Source organism: Rissa tridactyla, chromosome 5, assembly GCF_028500815.1.
Source record: "Rissa tridactyla isolate bRisTri1 chromosome 5, bRisTri1.patW.cur.20221130, whole genome shotgun sequence".
Taxonomy (NCBI): Eukaryota; Metazoa; Chordata; class Aves; order Charadriiformes; family Laridae; genus Rissa; species Rissa tridactyla.
Window position 1 is genome coordinate 50,974,943 of NC_071470.1, and position 17,946 is coordinate 50,992,888.

A 17,946-nucleotide genomic window follows, 5' to 3' on the forward strand; every position below is an offset into this window, starting at 1 on the left:
ATATGAGTCCTTATGTTCTACTGTGTCTGTGAAATAATGTCTGTTGGAATTTACTGAAATTGTGAGATGCGTATATTAATGGTGAAAATCCCATAATATTCAAAAATACTTGAAAACATTTTTGTATGTTGAAATGCTATATCCCTTTCTTCTGGGACTAATTATCTTTAGCAGCTACTTTATTACATCTTTGATGTTAAATAAGTCTTCCACTAAAAATGAGAATAAGAAATTTATAGGGTTGGTTTGTAGCTTTTTTTGTTGTTATTGGGTTTGGTTGGGTTTTTTGCCTTTTTTTTTTTAGAGATGTCACTTATGATGCATTTGGTTGTTCTCTACCAAATCAAATATGTGGTGTGTCATGCTGCATGGATTTTTTTGTTTATTTTTTCCAGTCTGTGTTCTCTTGGAGTCTGTGGGGGGAAGAAGGTCTTCTGTCAGTAAAGTAGATGATTGCTAATTCTGAAATGAAATTAGAACCCCCTTCCCCAAACAGAAACAGTTTTCTGGCTGAGATCTGAGTATTAAACATAATAATAACAACAAAAAATTGTAAAAAATAACCCTTTTCTTTAGCAGCATTCCCTTCAACGTTAGTGGAACACGTTTTTCAACCTTCCCTGGTAAAATGCCTCTACCATTTCATGGTTGCAATCATGTGTTTTCTTATATAGGGTGGTGCAATGCAAGTACAAAAGGAAATGTGGAATGTTTTTTTATAGAACAACACATCCACTCGTATTTCTCTTGTACAGAGAACTTGTGAAAATTGCATTACAAGGAGTTGATTACGGAGAAAGTTGAACTAATCTGCGGGAATAAGACATGCTTACTCTGCACACCATGAGGGGAATTCAGTGAAGAAAAATGTGCAAATAAATAGCATTAGCAGTTTTCGTAATATTGTCAAAAACTTTTGGTCACTTATGTATTAGATTGTGCAGCTTTTCTTCAAAGGATAGCTGTTACAGGTAATAATAGGTTCAGCTGTGTTTCTGTTGAAACCAATTGGCAATTACATTTGTATTCTTGGCTTTTGTATGAGATCTCAAAGAGCAAGCTGTAACCATGGCAAGTAGTATCTGTACGTCATTTCATTCAGGCTGTGCATAAGTGTGTATAACTACAAGAATATGGTGATAATGTGAAATTAGACTAAAGAGAAAAACACAAAACAGATCAGAGAATGCAAGATATAATAAGCGTTCTGATAAGCATTATCAGAAATTTGCGTAGCATTATTTCATCAATGTTGTACAAATATTGATATAGACTTCAGAATGTAGTATTTCAGAAATCCTTAAGTTCTTCTGTGAATAGTTTTTTCTTATATTCTTTCATATTCTTTTGTTTCACTGTATAAAGTTAGTAGTTGCCTATTTTGCAGTGCGAAAAAACCCTGAGACAGGTTAGCCCCCAAAAGAAAGCAATTCTCTGTTTTGTTTGACTTCTGGACAATGCCTCTAGTAGTTGAGAGACTATTCTTTAGCCTTGGAGTTCATTTAGATACATCGTTAGAAGTAAGTGGAAGTTCTGACTTTGACTTAGACAAGGAATATGAATCCTTTCATCCATAGGGTGTACAGTAATGAAAAAAGGCTAGAGGCTAGTTTATATTTAGGAAGGAATGGGTGAAGAAGGAAGAAATGTAGTGTTTCAAAGGGAAGAAATGTTCTTGTCTCTGTGGAGCTGCTCTGAAAAAGTTTAAACAGTGTTGACTGAGTGTTTTGGGTAAGTATTTGAGAGGTTATGAGACTGGAAGTTAATATAGTGTATTTCATGTTAGTGGATATGAATACAGACAGATTCTGGCTATCAAGATGATTAGCAAAGTTTGGATCGTGCTATCTCCTGCAATACCTGTAAACTGTTGGGTAATACTTCTGATAGATTTCTCTGTTTTCTTACATGCAGCACACTGAGATTTTTCAACTGAAATTACTTTAGAGTACTGTATTAGTAAGCAAGTGAAAGCTAAAGTCTGTAGCAGTAAAGATAGTGTTTCTCATTAAGAACTGTTTGAACTGGAAAGGACACTGCTTAATCTCTTTTCTGTATTAAAACAATCTAATACAAAACTTAATTGTGGAATTAAAACATAAAGTTTAAAATAAGTTTTGATAAGGAGGAAAAAGGTCTTCCGTGATGAGGAACACTAGTTTCCTTAAGTGATTAACGTGACCACCTTGCTACTTGACTAAATTGAAAGTAAAATATCAAGCCAGCTACTGTCTGTATTCAAGGGAAGACATTAGAAAGTAATCCAGGTTTCTTAGAAGGCTAATTGCTTTCTACTGCAGAATGTCAAGGGATCTCCACCTTATGATAGCCCTAAATTTATTCTGTTTTCCAATATATGCACTGGGAATCATTTAAAACATGTTGGGAGTCTTTCAGAAAGAGCCATGTGTGTGACATATTGATGTGGGATACTACTAAATGATAAATTATTAATGTGCTTAAATAATTCATGCCAATTTAACTTCCTTCACCTTCCTTTATTTGCAAAGCCTTTATTTTATTGAGAGATGAAGGAATAACTTCTTGCATGTTGATCGGGTTTTGAAAACGGACTGGAAGATAGATACAGTCAACTAGCATTGGGACCGATTACAAGGTCATGTTAAGCGATTCAACCCTAGTAATGGCCAGTCCAAAGTATCATGCAGGCATCACAGAAACACTCTGCAGCATGTGCCACTGCTAATGAGTTTTCACTAAAACGTGTCTTGAAAGCAGAATTCAATGATGACAGTAGAATTCTCTGTTATCACCAAAAGAAGTCCAGCTCAGCACTGCTGTGTCAATCTTTATCAGTCTTTGGATGAAACCAATTTGTACTTAATTTTATTCTACACAGAGTAGAAATTCCTAATAGCTGACATGATTTCTACAGTGTCTTCTCTGTGTTTGCCTTGTGCTGATATTACAGGTTTCACATCTCAGAACTGATATTCTGTTTGTTTTTTTCTTTTGTACTGAGAGTGAAGTTGATGTAAACAGGTTTTGGACTGGTCCTTAACTCCTTCCCCATTTAATGGGAATCCTTTCCAGTTTAGTGGTCCTTACGTTTTATATTATGCTTCTACAGTTTCAGACAAAAAACTTGTGTGGTCTTGCTCCCTATCTGCTTACTGTTTGATTTGCGTAGCTACAAACAAAAATTACCTTTCCTCGGTGATCACCAGCATTGTGTTTACAACAGTGCTGGGTGATAAACAAGCAGGCTAAACACCTGTACTACCATGCATTATTAAAATTATTAGATATCCATGGTAATACATTTTCATGGTATTTGTTTTGTAGCTTACTGTACATTACCTTGGGTAGCATGCCTCTGTTTCCCTCTCAAAACCTGGGCGCTGCTTTCTGCAGAGCAGCTGGGTTTCATTAGGAAGGGGAAGATGTGGAGCTGGATGCTCTAACTGTTCCCCTCCACCTCCCTTCTAGGCTCCTCATTCTCCCTGGCAGCCAGCCAGCATGCTTTATGGATGCCGTGAGGGACCTGTTGCGTTGTGTCCTCTACCCTAGGAAGGCGGGGGTACAGAATACTAAAGTACTTGAACTTCTTGAACTTTCCATTTTAATCTAAATATATTCCTTCCCACAGTATTGCATAGTTTGTTATAGTGTGAAATGAGTTGCATTTTGCCATCTAAAATATGAAACATATCCTGCTTCTGCCCACCCACCTTGGAGACTGATGTCCACCTGCTATTGTATGTTACTACTAGATTATCTTTCTCCATTTATTTCTTATTCTCTCTCTGAGTTTGTTTTCTAACATATACAGTGAAATAATGCAAACTTGTGCATAATATACCTTTCTCGAATGCTTTTTTTTTTTTTTTTAAAAGTACCTTTAGAAATCAAACGAACCATTAACTGTTTCAGTCCTTGCTTTGCTTGTACTTCTGTGTACCTATTCATATCTAGATATCCAAGTTGTTCTGGTCATGCTAATTCCTTTCCCACAACTTCCTCTAGCAATCATCTTCTCTTCTTCTTATGGCCATTTTTGGGTTTTTAGTATCCAGTTTCAAAATACCATTTCAAAATCTACATATGTTTTAGGATGTCCTACTTGTGCAAATTGTGCCAAACTTTTCATCCACTAATAGTGAAATATTATGCTGAAACTTTTTTGGTTTTAATGATTGCATTCCACCAAGCCTTACCAAACATATTGCCTCACCATCAAACCACTAGGTACTTGCTGGTTTAATTCCATTTAGCTACGAAGTCAGGAAGACGAAGGATTTGTTCCACCTAGTACTGCTCACTACAAGGATAAACAGTTCAAGTTAGCAGTGCTGAACTTGCCAGAGGATGCTTGCTTGTGCTGAGGGTTTGGTGTCTATGGGGCTCTATAAAAAATGATACAGGTTCTCACATAAACAAACTTCAAAAGTAACTGGGTTCTGGGAGAGAAACTGAGACTTGTCGTATGGAAAAGGCAGGCTTCCACTAATCACTTCAGCCCTATGGCTGATTATCAGCAGGTATTATACATTTAATTTTGCCATCTCTAGGAATCTGGAACAGTAAAATTTACATTCTGTAGTGGTGCTCAATTAGTATGAATGATCTTCAGTTTTGATTTGTGGATTGAAAGTTGGCTTCTGGCTGCTTGTATAAATAAACTGTGTGATGTTTAAATATTTGTAGTAATATGTGGCTTGATGATATAATAGCTGAGTTTTCTCATAGACTAGAACTTAATGTAACACTGTAGTCTCTGTATCTTTAAAAATACTGTTTTCCTGTAATATACTCTGCAATTACAGTGCAGTGTTTTCCTTGCCTGTTTTCCATCTTTCTACTTATTCTGCATTTCTGTATCATAAAAGTCTTCAGTCTTGCCTTCTGTCTTTGTATCTGCAGTTATGCTGTTGCTATCTTGCTTTTAAAGTGTCATAAAGTATGAGGTACTTAGAAATATTGACCAGACTTACCGTCACTAATTTTTGCTAAGATGTCTTGGCGTGGGGGAGAGAAGAAGGAGAGGAGGAGTGTGTTTAGTTATTACTACTTGTTCATCCTAGAAATTCTGTTTTGGGAGAAAATGCTTTTCCCACTTGTTCTGCTTTAGCTCCACCACTGTCTTCTCTTAAGAGTTCTCCAGGAGTTTACTTTTTCACTTAAGCATACCCATCTAGATATTTTGTCTCGTTTCTTATTTTTACTTTAATTTCTGTGTAGTACTTCTAAGTGAGTATGACTTAACAAAATGTTATAGCAGTAGTATCTTTTCAGCGTGTTATACTTACATGGTTTCTATCATAAAGATGCTAGGGGGCAGTTCATAACATCTATAAGTATTAATTAAACGCGCAGTTATCCCTAGAATTAATAACATGTTTTTACTACATCCACTCTGACCTGTTACGCTAAGGACAGAAAGAAGTAGGACACTGACGAACAAGCCCTTTCAATAGCTTTTATTTGGTTGACATTAAAAAAGCCATCCTTTTCCCACTGGATTATACCTTGCTGACTCGGTTCATGCATTATGCTGAATACTAGCAGTGTCAGAGTAAGGCCAGAGAATGGTTTGGGAATATATAAGCAGCACTGAAATCTTTTGAATTTTGTTCAAAAGAATGAAATGTGAATTCAGTAAGGTGCATTCAATGGCAATCAGAAACTCTCTAACGTAGCAACGTTTTGCGTTTGAGTATATTTTCTTAAAAATTATAAAAACTCGGATTCACCTTGAAGAAGAGATCAACAAGCAAAATACATAAATGCGGCACGGATAACCACTGTATTGTAAAGCAATATGTATGGTTTCTGTCATATTAGTATGTTTAGAATGAATGTTTTTTTAATGCAGAATGATCTACTTACACAGTTTTATCATAATGTGGAAATGTTTTCATTTTATGTGCATGCTGCATGTAGATTCCTTCTATTAGCATAAACTATCTCAGTCTGGTGACCTTTTTCCCATACAAACATGGCATCTGTTGTACATAACTGTTTTCTAACTAGAACTGTGTCATGCACAAGCTGACAAGTTATATTTCTGTTTTTGTATGCGTAGTTGCTTAATTCCTTGTTAGGTTGATCATTGGTGTGCAAGAAGCTTTTATTATTACATGCTGCCTGCGTGACTGCATACAGTATAAATGATCATTTTTCATTTAACTTTGTGTTGCCATCAAACCATGCATCTTTAAGATTTCATTTCATTTCATTTCTTTTTTCTTTTCTTTTTTTTTCTTTTTTTTTTAAAGGCCCTGTGGAATTCTTCATGTTCTGAAGGCTTAGTTTACAAACCTATCAGCATCTCATTGGTTCCATCATTATTAAATTAAAAAAAAAAAAAACCAACATCTGGACACTCTGCACTTACGGATTTAATTAAACACTGCTGTATATGAAATGAGCTACAAGTTACCATTGCGGGCAAAATTCTACTACTTAAAGTTATATTTGTATTATCAAACAACACTTTTTTGGCAGTAATAACTTCATTATTAAATATATCCATGAATAAATTATTAGTAAGCTATCACAGAGTTATTATCTGAAATAAAACTCAATTATTCTTACCATTTTGTGCACTTAATCATCCATTGGTGATTCACAAGTAACAAAATCCTTCAGTGATGCTTGTTTCTGAGATTGAAAAAATACGTCTTCAAGATCTGGAAACCTAAGGATACTATTACTTTTAAAACCTGTATTTTCTGTCTTACAGTAATAATACTTTTGCACCAATTGTGAATACAGGTTCAGCACCTTTCAATATGTGATCTATTTGATGAATGTTCATAATGATGTATGTAATTCTTATATGTGGTTCGAGAGACCTTTCTGCAGGGGATTTGGTAAGCTTTTACAAGGTCAGAATTTACCTAGCTTTATCCCAGGAAGTAGGAGAGCTGATCCTAAAAATGTACACTTTAGTTTTTTTAATCCATTAGAACCATAGCTTTACTCTACCTTTTTATTTTATTTTCTGAGTACTTCAGCTCCTAAGAGACATTGCTAAGACAGCACCAATGTGAGCAAAGTAAATATTGTGTTTGCTGGATGTGACTGTGGTACTTGAGTGGATAGCTGTTGTTGTCTAAAGCAGGGGGGAATTCCTGGTTTATGGCTTCATTAAACAAGACATCAGAAGCAAACTGGAGAGTTCACCGAAAATCCTGGCACCACTCTTAGTTGCTTCAGTGTTCCCTTACCCAGGATTGACTTCATTCACCCGGGGATGTATTCTACACTCACCCTCACCAGGTAAGATAAGAAGGTGCTTGTGCCAGCAGTATTCTTGAACCTTTCCTGCTAATACCTTTTCTTACCAAGAGGAGACAATACTTGAATCTTGTTACTAAGCCATTTCAATCAGGCCTCATAGTATATAATAAGAACAGATATCCAACTGGAGCAACTGTTTAGCACCTGTGGCTTTAACTTCAAACAGAGGACGTACTACTCTCATTTAAAAATAACATTTCACCAGTTATTCTTAAATGGATCTGAAATGAAAATAAAGGCAATCAACTAAATATTCATGCAAGTGTTTAAAGTGAATGAACCTTCTTCACGGGTGATGTTGCATTATGTCGGCTGATTCTGTACCACCTAACATGGAGTTATTGTTTATCAGTCTTATATCCACTTTTCTTTTTTTGTTTGTAACAGCCATCTTCAGCATCCCTTTTTCACCCTTTCGGTCAGGCTTCCTGAAACTTCTTTCCATATATAATTGCACAGCTTTTACTGTATTGTTGGAAGTATCTTGAAAAAAACAATTAAGTAGCAGATACATAATTTGAAGAAATGACGGAAATGAGCATGTGCTTTTTATCCTTTTGAACTTCATCTTCCTTGTTGAACTTTATCTGTTGCCTTTCTTCCTTCCTTTGTAATCATTGATGAACATAGAAACGTCTACCTCTTACTGTCTGTCATGCTTTTCTTTTTTTCATCACCATCTTTATTATGGTAATATTTTCAGTCCTTGTAGGATACTGTTGTCTAGAACAGGATAGAGAGAACATTTTTTCATTGTGATGCTTTGCCACAGAGATCTGCATTTTGCTTAAAGAAATTCATATTGGGAATGGAGATGGCTGTGAAAAACGAGCATAAGTCAGTGAAAGAAGAAGAAGAATGGAAGAAAAAAAAATGTTTTCAGGATTCTGATGAGAAGAAAACTAGTTTCACTTCCTAGATGAAAAAGCTTTTTTACCTGTTCCTCCTAAGTCTGTGAAAGAATACTTAAAATACTCAAACAGCTAGTGCATTTCTAAACCTGTCACTTGGTAGAGGTGTTGCTATCAGCTGTCATTTCAGTGCAAAACTGAACATGGCTCTTTGGGGGTAAAGAGCCTAAGAGCTGGGATTTTAACTTTACCAGGAAATTTCCCACCATTTCCAATACCTTTTTTGCAATTTCTTTGTTTTACTTTCTTTTTTCTCTAACTTTAAAAAGCATTATATACCAATAATAAATTACTCAGGTTTGGATTTTGCTCACATAACATTTGAATGGTCTGGAAAAAAATCATGATTGACAATCACTATTCAGAGGTCAAGGAGGCACGATCAGCGTGGGCAAAACCCACACTTTATATGCATAGACAAGAATTTGTGTTAGTCTAATTAAAGTCTTAACAGTCTGATCAAAGATTTTATTTTTTTTTTATTATTCCAGTTACAGGGATACTAGCACATCTAGTTCAAACAGTCAAAAATTAAACTTACATAAAGTCCCTTAGTACCTAGCCCTTTCTTTGATGTATCGCTCACTCTTGCGCAGCCTCTCTTGATCTGAAGGTCAAAGGCTTCAGGTCAGTTGTGGAATTGGGAGCACTAAAGTAAATCTTTTATCACAACTCCTTGGCAGGAACCTGATGTTAACGTTGATGATTTCTTTCTCCTCCTCCTGGAATCCAGTTGGTATCTCTCTGATATGTTTGTTAACATGTTGTACACCTTGCTCTTTATCGTTGATGTCAAGTTCACATGACACCTCTGTTACCCGTACAACTCATTTTACCACGCTCCAAAGGTTTCTTTCCTTTCATGGTGAGTAACTGGCCGTTGCTGAGTTTCATAGTCCTGGGGTCTCTGGTGTCATACAGTGCCTGTAATTATTTGTATTGTTCATTATTGGAAGGTCATTCTTCACAGAGTAAGTGCTTGTTACTGATATCTGTAACATACAAACCTGTAGCTGACAAAGCCACCCCTGTACCCTCCCTGCTACCAAAACCTTGCCGTGTAAGGCTAATATGAGGTGTTACACCACACAACTGTGAAAAGCTGAACAACAGCTAATGCAAAAAAGGTAATAGTAACCTGGTCATTAGATAGCTGCTCTTTAAGAGCTAAAGCAAATATCCAGGCAGGCCAGACAAATCTTGATGCCAATGTTGTTAGCTTGATTTGAAGCCTGTGTCTTGTTACAAGCAATGGCAACAACCATATTAACTGGGATAGAATGGTAAAACAGTATTGGCAAAATACTTTGCTCTCATTGTGAGCATTGACATTTAACAAGTGCAGAGGTTTCCTATTTTAACTAGCATGCATTGTTCTTTCTCCATTTGATTCTTTGCAAGTGGTACCAGATAAACTGAGTTTGCTTTCTGCACTTTCCTCTGGGGACTTCCGAATATGCGAGTGTAATGCTGTTTGATACAACATAAGAGGGGACAAAGTAGAAATTGAGTCACTGGATTTAAAATTAACACAGGTGGAAAAATGTTACAGATAGAGCAAATACTCTGTGGTAAGCGTTGAGAGGTTAAGAAGGAACAAGTGTGATTAGAGTTGTAAGCAGTCAGAGGCACAAACAACTCTCAAAAAGACTGGGGCGGGATAGAGGCAGAAAGGTTACATCCTGCTTGAATTGAAGGGAGGTTTTTTCATTTGTCAGTGTTTGTGGGTTTTTTAGCCTTAATCTTCTGATGCAATTTCAATATGGAAACATGCAGAACGGTGTGAATACTGGCATTATAAATTATTCTATTCTTCCACATTTGGAGCCAATAAAGAATTCCTATAGCTTTTCAATATTTACAACTGGTCTGTAAAATAATTTGAAACGTAATATTGAGGCTGTTTCTGGGTATAGATACTGTGTGCATGGTGAAAGGGTTGGAAGTTTCCTTGTTCATAAATAGTTAGGAGATCAATGGCTTATCTTCTGGAGCTGAATTTACCCAGTGTTAACCAGTATATTTTAGGTATATGTGCGCTTTGTGGTCATTTAGATTGTATTTTAAACTGTTCAGTATGCTTTAGACATTTATAGAAGTGTTAAAACTGAAAGAACTGAGGAGGAAAAAGTTAGCATATATGACCTATGTTATACCAATAATAGAGCCAGAAAATGCCATTTCTATCCCTGACCTATTACTACTACTTTCTCAATCGAAAGTACAGTGAGAACTATATCCAGGCTGTGTACTCTGCATTCATTTCAATACAGTGCTTTTTTAGTATTCATTTATTCATTTTTAGTAATGGAAGTTTCTACTTCTTAAGAGTCAACAGAATATTAACATTAATGATAAAACAGCAAGAAGGCGCATGAAGAGAAAGGATTATAAATGAGACTTGGAGAATAGTAATACATTTCTTTTGTAGTGTACAAAAAGGCATGAAATTGAAAACAGAATCTACTGGATACCAGCAATAAAAGGAAAAAATGTTCTGTTTGTTACTAGGAAATGCACTGCAAGAAAAACTTGCAAAGATATATTTTTGTCTGTGCGTGTATTAAATCATGCTGAAGTTGAAAGCACATGAATTAGATACCATATTACAACTTTATATTCAGTACCAGCTTCATTACTTTCAGGGAGATTTTTATTCATCTGAAAACATCCAGGAAAAACTGGGTGGTGTTGTTAATGTTAACTATCATGATGAAATTAGGTAATAGCTTTGTATTTGATACTAAAACAGGGGAGCTTGATCTATATTGTGTAATGGTGCATACATACTATCAAATATTTGGACAGAAATGCCAACACCTTCACTGACATAATATTATGTTGTAAGTGAAGAATGAGGAAAGCACAACTGTGTGAGAGGAATAGATGATAGAAGCAGTAGGATCTTCATACGTTAAATATACGAAACAATTTTAAGTGCACACGCCAGAGACCTGAGCTTCCCAATGTGCAAGTATTAAAAAGTGTCCACGTGAATATATATTTGTGCATATGTGTACATCCATATTTTATCTTCCAGTCTGTTAAATGATTGAGGAGAAAAGATTAATGGAGGAATTACTACAGGAATCCTGTCAGGTTATGAATAAATTCTTCAAGAGAACCCCTAAGAAATTGCCAAATTTCACATATTACAGAAACAAAGACAACATGAAGAATGGCAAGTTTTGCTAGTTAGAATGGAAGTTTGCTAAAGGACCAGATCAGCGTTCCTATCTGGCTCCAGTGTAGTCATCTTTTAAGATGGTTTATGTTTTGCGATCATCCAGGTACCCTGAAGAAACTCAAGTAATGGCAGAACATGAATAGAAATCCTGAGACTAACGATGAACAGTTGGCTCTTCAGACGTTGTCACGCTACTCATACTCCCAGTGTTGCAAGTTTTTTTGAAGGCTTGTGGAACTGTTCCCTGATGCTACAAGAAGATTCTTACTAGAGAAACAGTAGCTAACAAGCTAGTTGCCTACCAAAGACCGTTTCATATATGTGTATAGCAAAATAAATCCAGGAATGTTTAATCATTCTGGTAACTGGACAGAAGCACATTATTTCTATATGAGAAGCGCTCTGAATTGCAAAAGTAAATATAAGATGAGCTGAAGCCACAGATAATGTTATTCATGGGACTCTGGACATGAGAGCATCCCAGTGAACTCAAGGTAGGGCTATGAGGTTAAGTGTCATTTGTTCTTTCCTGGTTTTTAATTGGATTCTGGAACTGAGAGGCTGACTGTGCCCCAGGAGGTGCTCCAGCGTAGGCTCTCCATGGGCTGCAGTTCCTTCAGGTCATATCCACCTGCTACGGCGCAATGCTCTCCACAGGCTGTAGTGTGGATATCTGCTCAGATGCCTGGAGCACCTCCTGTCTCCTCTTCTTCACTGACCTTGGTGGTTTGCAGGGCTTTTTCTCGCTCTTTTTTCCTTCACTCCTCTGCTTTCTGGTGTTTTGCCCGTTCTTAAACACATTTTCACAGAGGTTCCACCAGCTTTACTGATGGCTGTGTCATTGTGTGGACATTGCAGAGTTGCGCAGAAGCATCCGTGTCTGGCACGGGGCAGCCCTGATCTCTTGTCACAGAAGACACCCTGCAGCCCTCCTGCTGCCAACACCTTGCCATGTAAACCTGTTGCAAAAGCAAAGCATAACCCCACAGTTGAGCTGAATGGGATGAATGTTAATAATCTTGTAATTGTTTTTCGTGTTAGGAAAATGCTTCCCTGGACTTACAGATCTATTAATATGTGAGGGATGGGTATTATAAAATGGTTGATTAGATGTGTTAATTTAGGTATTGAGCAAATTCAGAAACTAATGAAACTTAGCATAACTTCTGTTCCAAAATGCTTGGATATACTGAGACTGGTGGTGTTGGTGATGACTACTGTGAATTCATCCTTGGAGTGAGAGAGACAATGTTGGCAGAGCTTCCATTGGTGCCTCAGGCCAAGAGACCTTCTTTTGAATCATAGAATCTTCGTGGTTGGGAGGGGCCTTTGAGATCATCAAGTCCAACCATACACACACAAAAAAAACTCTCTACAATCTCTGCCACTAGAGCATGCCCTGAAGTGCCACATCTAGACGTTTCTTAAACAGCTCTAGGGATGGTGACTCCACCACCTCCCTGGGCAGGCTGTTCCAGTGCCTGACCACTCTTTCAGTAAAGTAATTCTTCCTAATATCTAACCTAAACCTCCCCTGCCGCAGCTCCAGACCATTTCCTCTGGTCCTGTCATTATTCACCTGGGAGAAGAGGCCAACACCCACCTCTCTCCAGCCTCCTTTCAGGTAGTTGTAGAGGGCAATGAGGTCTCCCCTCAGCCTCCTCTTCTGCAAGCTAAACATGCCCAGCTCCCTCAGCCTCTCCTCATATGACTTGGTCTCCAGACCCCTCACCAGCCTGGTAGCTCTCCTCTGGACACGCTCCAGCACTTCAACGTCCCTCTTGTACAGCGGGGCCCAGAACTGAGCACAGTACTCGAGGTGAGGCCTCACCAGTGCTGAGTACAGAGGCACAATCACTTCCGTGCTCCTGCTGGCCACGCTATTCCTGATACAAGCCAGAATGCTGTTGGCCTTCTTGGCCACCTGGGCACGCTGCTGGCTCACGTTAAGCTGGCCGTCCACCAGCACCCCCAGGTCCTTTTCTGCCGGGCAGCTTTCCAGCCACTCTTCCCCAAGCCTGGAGCATTGCTTGGGGTTGTTGTGACCAAAATGCAGGACCCGGCACTTGGCCTTATGAAACCTCATACAGTTGGCCTTGGCCCATCGATCCAGCCTGTCCAGGTCCCTCTGTAGAGCCTTCCTACCCTCAAGGAGATCAATACTCCCACCTAGTTTGGTGTCATCTGCAAACTTACTGAGGGTGCACTCAATCCCCTCATCCAGGTCATTGATAAAGATATTAAACAAAACGGCCCCAAAACTGAGCCCTGAGGGACACCACTGGTGACCAGCCACCAAGAAGATTTCACCCCATTAATTACAGGAGCTGGGCATTGCACTGAGTGTGTCAGATAGATGGTCCAAGCCTCAGAAAGAAAAGTTTTACAAATGACGTTACTACTATTTAATTATGTTCTCAGAACAATTAGCCTTCATGAATTACACAAATATTGGAGTTTTACTTGCAAGCTGGCCGAAAAATCAATAAATCCATTTGGATACTGTGTTAAATTGCATTAATACTGGAATTCTGTTTTGGTAGTATGGAGTTAAGACAAATGTTTGGATTAAAGGTCATTTGGGTGTAGCTGGGACTGCGCTCAATATATTTGGGAGAAGATGATCTTTGATGTCAGTAAAAAGGCCTAATTTTTAAAAATATGGAAGCCAGTATTTATTCCGTGTTCTGTTGGGATACAGTCTTCCACACTTCTCGTTCAAAATAATCTAGCAATCAAATTTTGTATAAATAAGGCCAAAGTAACGATAGCATATTTTTAAGAAGGCAATTCTGTCCTTGGACTGGCGGTGAATTAGTGTTGCCTTTAGTATTACTATTCTGAAAAATCTTTGACCAAGTGGTGTGCCACATCATTATTAACATGATTCTTGATCACGTTTTCTGTTAAATCTGTACAACACTTGACAGTGTGCAAGTTTGGATGTCAACCAAATAGTTGACCAGTAAGTAGAGTTTGCCTTTCATATGTGGGCTGCAAATTCTGTGGTAGCTGTTTCACAAGCATCATCTCTCAAACACTGGCAATTTAATCTGTTGGAATAAACTACTTGGTAAAATAATAATAATTCTCTTACAGAAATTTGAATAAAATCTGTGTACATATATTGCTTATACCTTCTCTTGTATTGCTAGAGAAGTAAATTTTCAAATCTTTTTTAACAGTACAGGTGTAAACTCAACAGTAACTTAAATAGCAAAACTTTAAAAAATTTCCTTGTTATGGATCTTCTAGTTGTGATTTGAGTGACTGATAAAATAACATGGGCAAGTAGTGTAAAAGACAGAACAAGAGCAAAACTAGCGAGAACAAGGAGGAAAACAAAACCTTCATGAACCCTCAGAGTACACCAACATCCGTCCAGTGTTTTCTTTACTTTTTAATATTTCCCTTTACAACAAATATCCACCGAGAACAATAGGTGGGTCTTCTGAAGGTCTTCATATCTCAATGCTTTTTCCTGATATTGACCTGTAGTAGAGAAAAAGTAAAATTAAAAACAAGTGTGGAGTGATGTTACTGGTAAAGTGCCCAGTTTACCAAAGGAGGTTAGGGATTTTCTTAACCTGAAGACTGATAATTGTTGACAGACCTATTTTTTATGAGTTTATTTCCTTTGTGATTCACTATCCTGACAACATCCTTAAAGAAATATGTTCTATTATGGTTTTAGTTTGGTTACTTTTCTTTATGATACTAGTTTAAATAATGTATTTCTCGTTATCTACAGTGGTGATAAAACTAGTATCCAATATTCATTATTTTTTTTGGTCTTTTTTTGGTAGTTCACTGTCATTATAGTTCTTTGTTGGACACGTTTATGCTGAGAAGCAGATTAGACGGATATTACATATATGGGACATACAGTGACAAAAGAGGGTGCCAAATGCTTGAACTGAAGAGCTTTTTATACTATTTTAAGGAGGAAGGGAAGAAATTAGTTGGCTGACTCCATTCCTAAGCCCCAGGTTTTCCTGTCTTCCTTTCTCAAATCTCTTGTTGCCATGTCTGCAAATTTCTCTTGCTGTTGGGAACATTTGCAAACTCTGTTAGCGGTGGGGCTTTTGTTCTGGCTCATTATTTTCCCCTGCTGTTGCTCCTTCGCTCATTTCCTTTTATCTTGCTGTATTGTTTTTATTTTCTCTCCACATTACAGTCCCATTTGGCTCATCCTCTCCTTTCTTTCTTTTCTATAAAACATTGTTTTTATCACCCATAAAGCATGCTTCTAAAAATTCAACAATAACAGAAACCAGAAAGCTACAGTTTTTCTTTTAACTTCTTTTTTTCCTCAGTCTTTCCCTTATTTTTAGGCAGAAGGGAAGAGAAAAAGTACATCTAAGGCAAACTACCCATATAAATAATTTTCAGGGACTAGGAAGTGATATTTTTCCTATAGTTCAGAATGCCAGCTGCTATGATCAAAATCTATGAAAAGAAAATAATGCCACTTTCAATTCTATGGATATTAATGCAAATTCATATATCTTTTTAAATTTCTAGAAAATTATATTGGTTTATTCCATCTTGTATTAAATAATAAATTCCTGTAAAACTTGTTTACCCACCCTTTTGTTTTCCTGAACTATTTGTAACAGATTCTGGTTGGCAAGTATTAAGACAGCTTTACTGTATGCTGTCAACTTGGACTGTATGGAGAACAGATATTTTCAGCTGACCATGCAGGTGTACAATTTAATTAAAATGCTTTTAAATTCTTTTGGGTATCTACAGAAATCTCTTTAAACTGCCAGAAGGCTTTGCAGTAGTGCTTTGCAGTACCTTATATTTCATAATGTAATGAATTTTCAATAGGTCATGCCACTCTTCTGGCTAAACCCAATGGCTGTGTATGTTTATCATGTCACACATTGGTGGAAGATCCTAGCACAGTAAATCAAAGGATGCGGAGGAGCACTGACATGATACATTCCTCTCTCATACTGCTGGTCTGTACACTTCAATAGAGATCTCATAGTTCTTGTAGCACACAAATACACATAAAATTCTTAAAGCTGACTTTTTAAAACTCTAAGTTATAGTAAAGATAGGAGAATTTAGTGTTTTGACAATATTGGGCAGCTTTCCTTTGGCTGAAGACACTCATTTCAGCTTGGTTTCTATCCTGCATTGTTCCAGATGTTGCTTCTCCTTGCCCTTTGCTTATAAGTAATGAATGTAATGTGCTGCTTTACTTCTGATAAATTTAATCTATGATTAGTACAGTATTTCTGCATAAGCATAAAAAACATGTTCAAAGACTTGAGGCCGTGTGCTCATGAAATACTCAGCTTGTTCTAGAATTAATTTGAGTATACTGTTGCAGGACTAAAAAAAAATCTTATTAAGTACACTTGGGAAAGGATACCCGTTGGAGATTTTGCATGGCAAGATTTCACCTTCTTTTCAAGGGACGCTTTTTAAAGGCCAGGCTAAAGAAATCACTGAGCTATCCTGTTGTCTAGAGAGTTCTTGCCCAGGGGAATCATGCTGCTGCTTTAGATTTTCTTAGCCATCAGACTAAGAGAAAACTTCTACAGAAGTATTTACAGTGTGCAGCTCATTATATATAGCCCGGGGAAGCTCTGTTTTCATTCAAGAACAAGGAAGTGTGGACACCCTGGTTCAACTTCCATGTCCAATTTGGGTTGCCAAAACATTGTATTGAACTACCCTGAGGCATTCGGGTGACTCACTCAAAATCTCTTCTGCACATTTTCTTGGTAGTTGGGGTTTTCTTTTGCACATAGTAAATTTTAAGTGTTTTCCTTTTACTAAACACATTGCCAAAACTCATTAAATACAATAACAGTAATGTGACATGTTATTTTGCAACCAATAGTTGCATAAATTTGCTCCACTGTATGTGTGTAACAGATGATGTTTCAAATAACTAGTGGAGAAATCTCTTACGGTACATGACAATTATTCACTCTTACACTTCTCCCAAGACTGAAGTCTAGGTCAGTTCCCACAGGTTAACAAATCTATTATTTTTGAAAAAGGTCTGCTGCCTACAGAAAACTTTATTTTATTTTAGAAGGGGCAAGGATGGAGCTGTTGGGGAGGGGAACAGGGTTGAAGACTGTACAATGTATTTAAAGAAAGGTTCATTTTTTCATATTTTTATTCTGTCCTTTCTTGAAATGTTCTCTGAAAATTTTCAGTGCTTTCATTTCCTATTCTTGTAAACTTGCCTCAATGGCCAATTTCAATTCTCTAATTCTCTAGTCTCTGTTCCTTATGTATATTTTTTTTCTTTAGTTCCCAGACTTTTTCTTTGTCAGCACTTTGATTTCCATGCTACTTCTATGTTCATTTGTGAACAGTAATCTTCCCCATCTGCAGCTTTCATTCTTGCTTAAAATCTTTCCTTGGAAGATATCTTTTTGGTTTTCTTTGTAGTCACATTGATAGTGCAGAACGAATAACTTGGAGTGCAAGTTTATATGGAGTGAAGTAGTGAAGTCAAGAGTGAAAATTTGTAAGGATCAAATAGAATTTCCAATTGTAAAAGAGTCATTGCTTAATTTTTACTAACATATTTTAGCTTTAACACTT

General features: G+C 37.1%; 1 protein-coding gene across 5 annotated transcripts in view; it reads left to right on the forward strand.

Annotated features, from left to right (window-relative positions):
* CCSER1 (coiled-coil serine rich protein 1) overlaps positions 1 to 17,946 on the forward strand; it is a 695,545-nt gene that overhangs the window by 429,506 nt on the left and 248,093 nt on the right. The window contains exon 10 of one of the 5 annotated variants that reach the window (XM_054203347.1): positions 6,240 to 7,094. The exons of the other annotated variants lie outside the window; for them this stretch is intronic. Within the exon in view, the coding sequence (XP_054059322.1) occupies positions 6,240 to 6,320 (81 nt within the window). The 3' untranslated portion in view covers positions 6,321 to 7,094. Of the gene's footprint in view, positions 1 to 6,239; positions 7,095 to 17,946 lie in introns of those variants that run through there. 5 annotated transcript variants of the gene reach the window in all.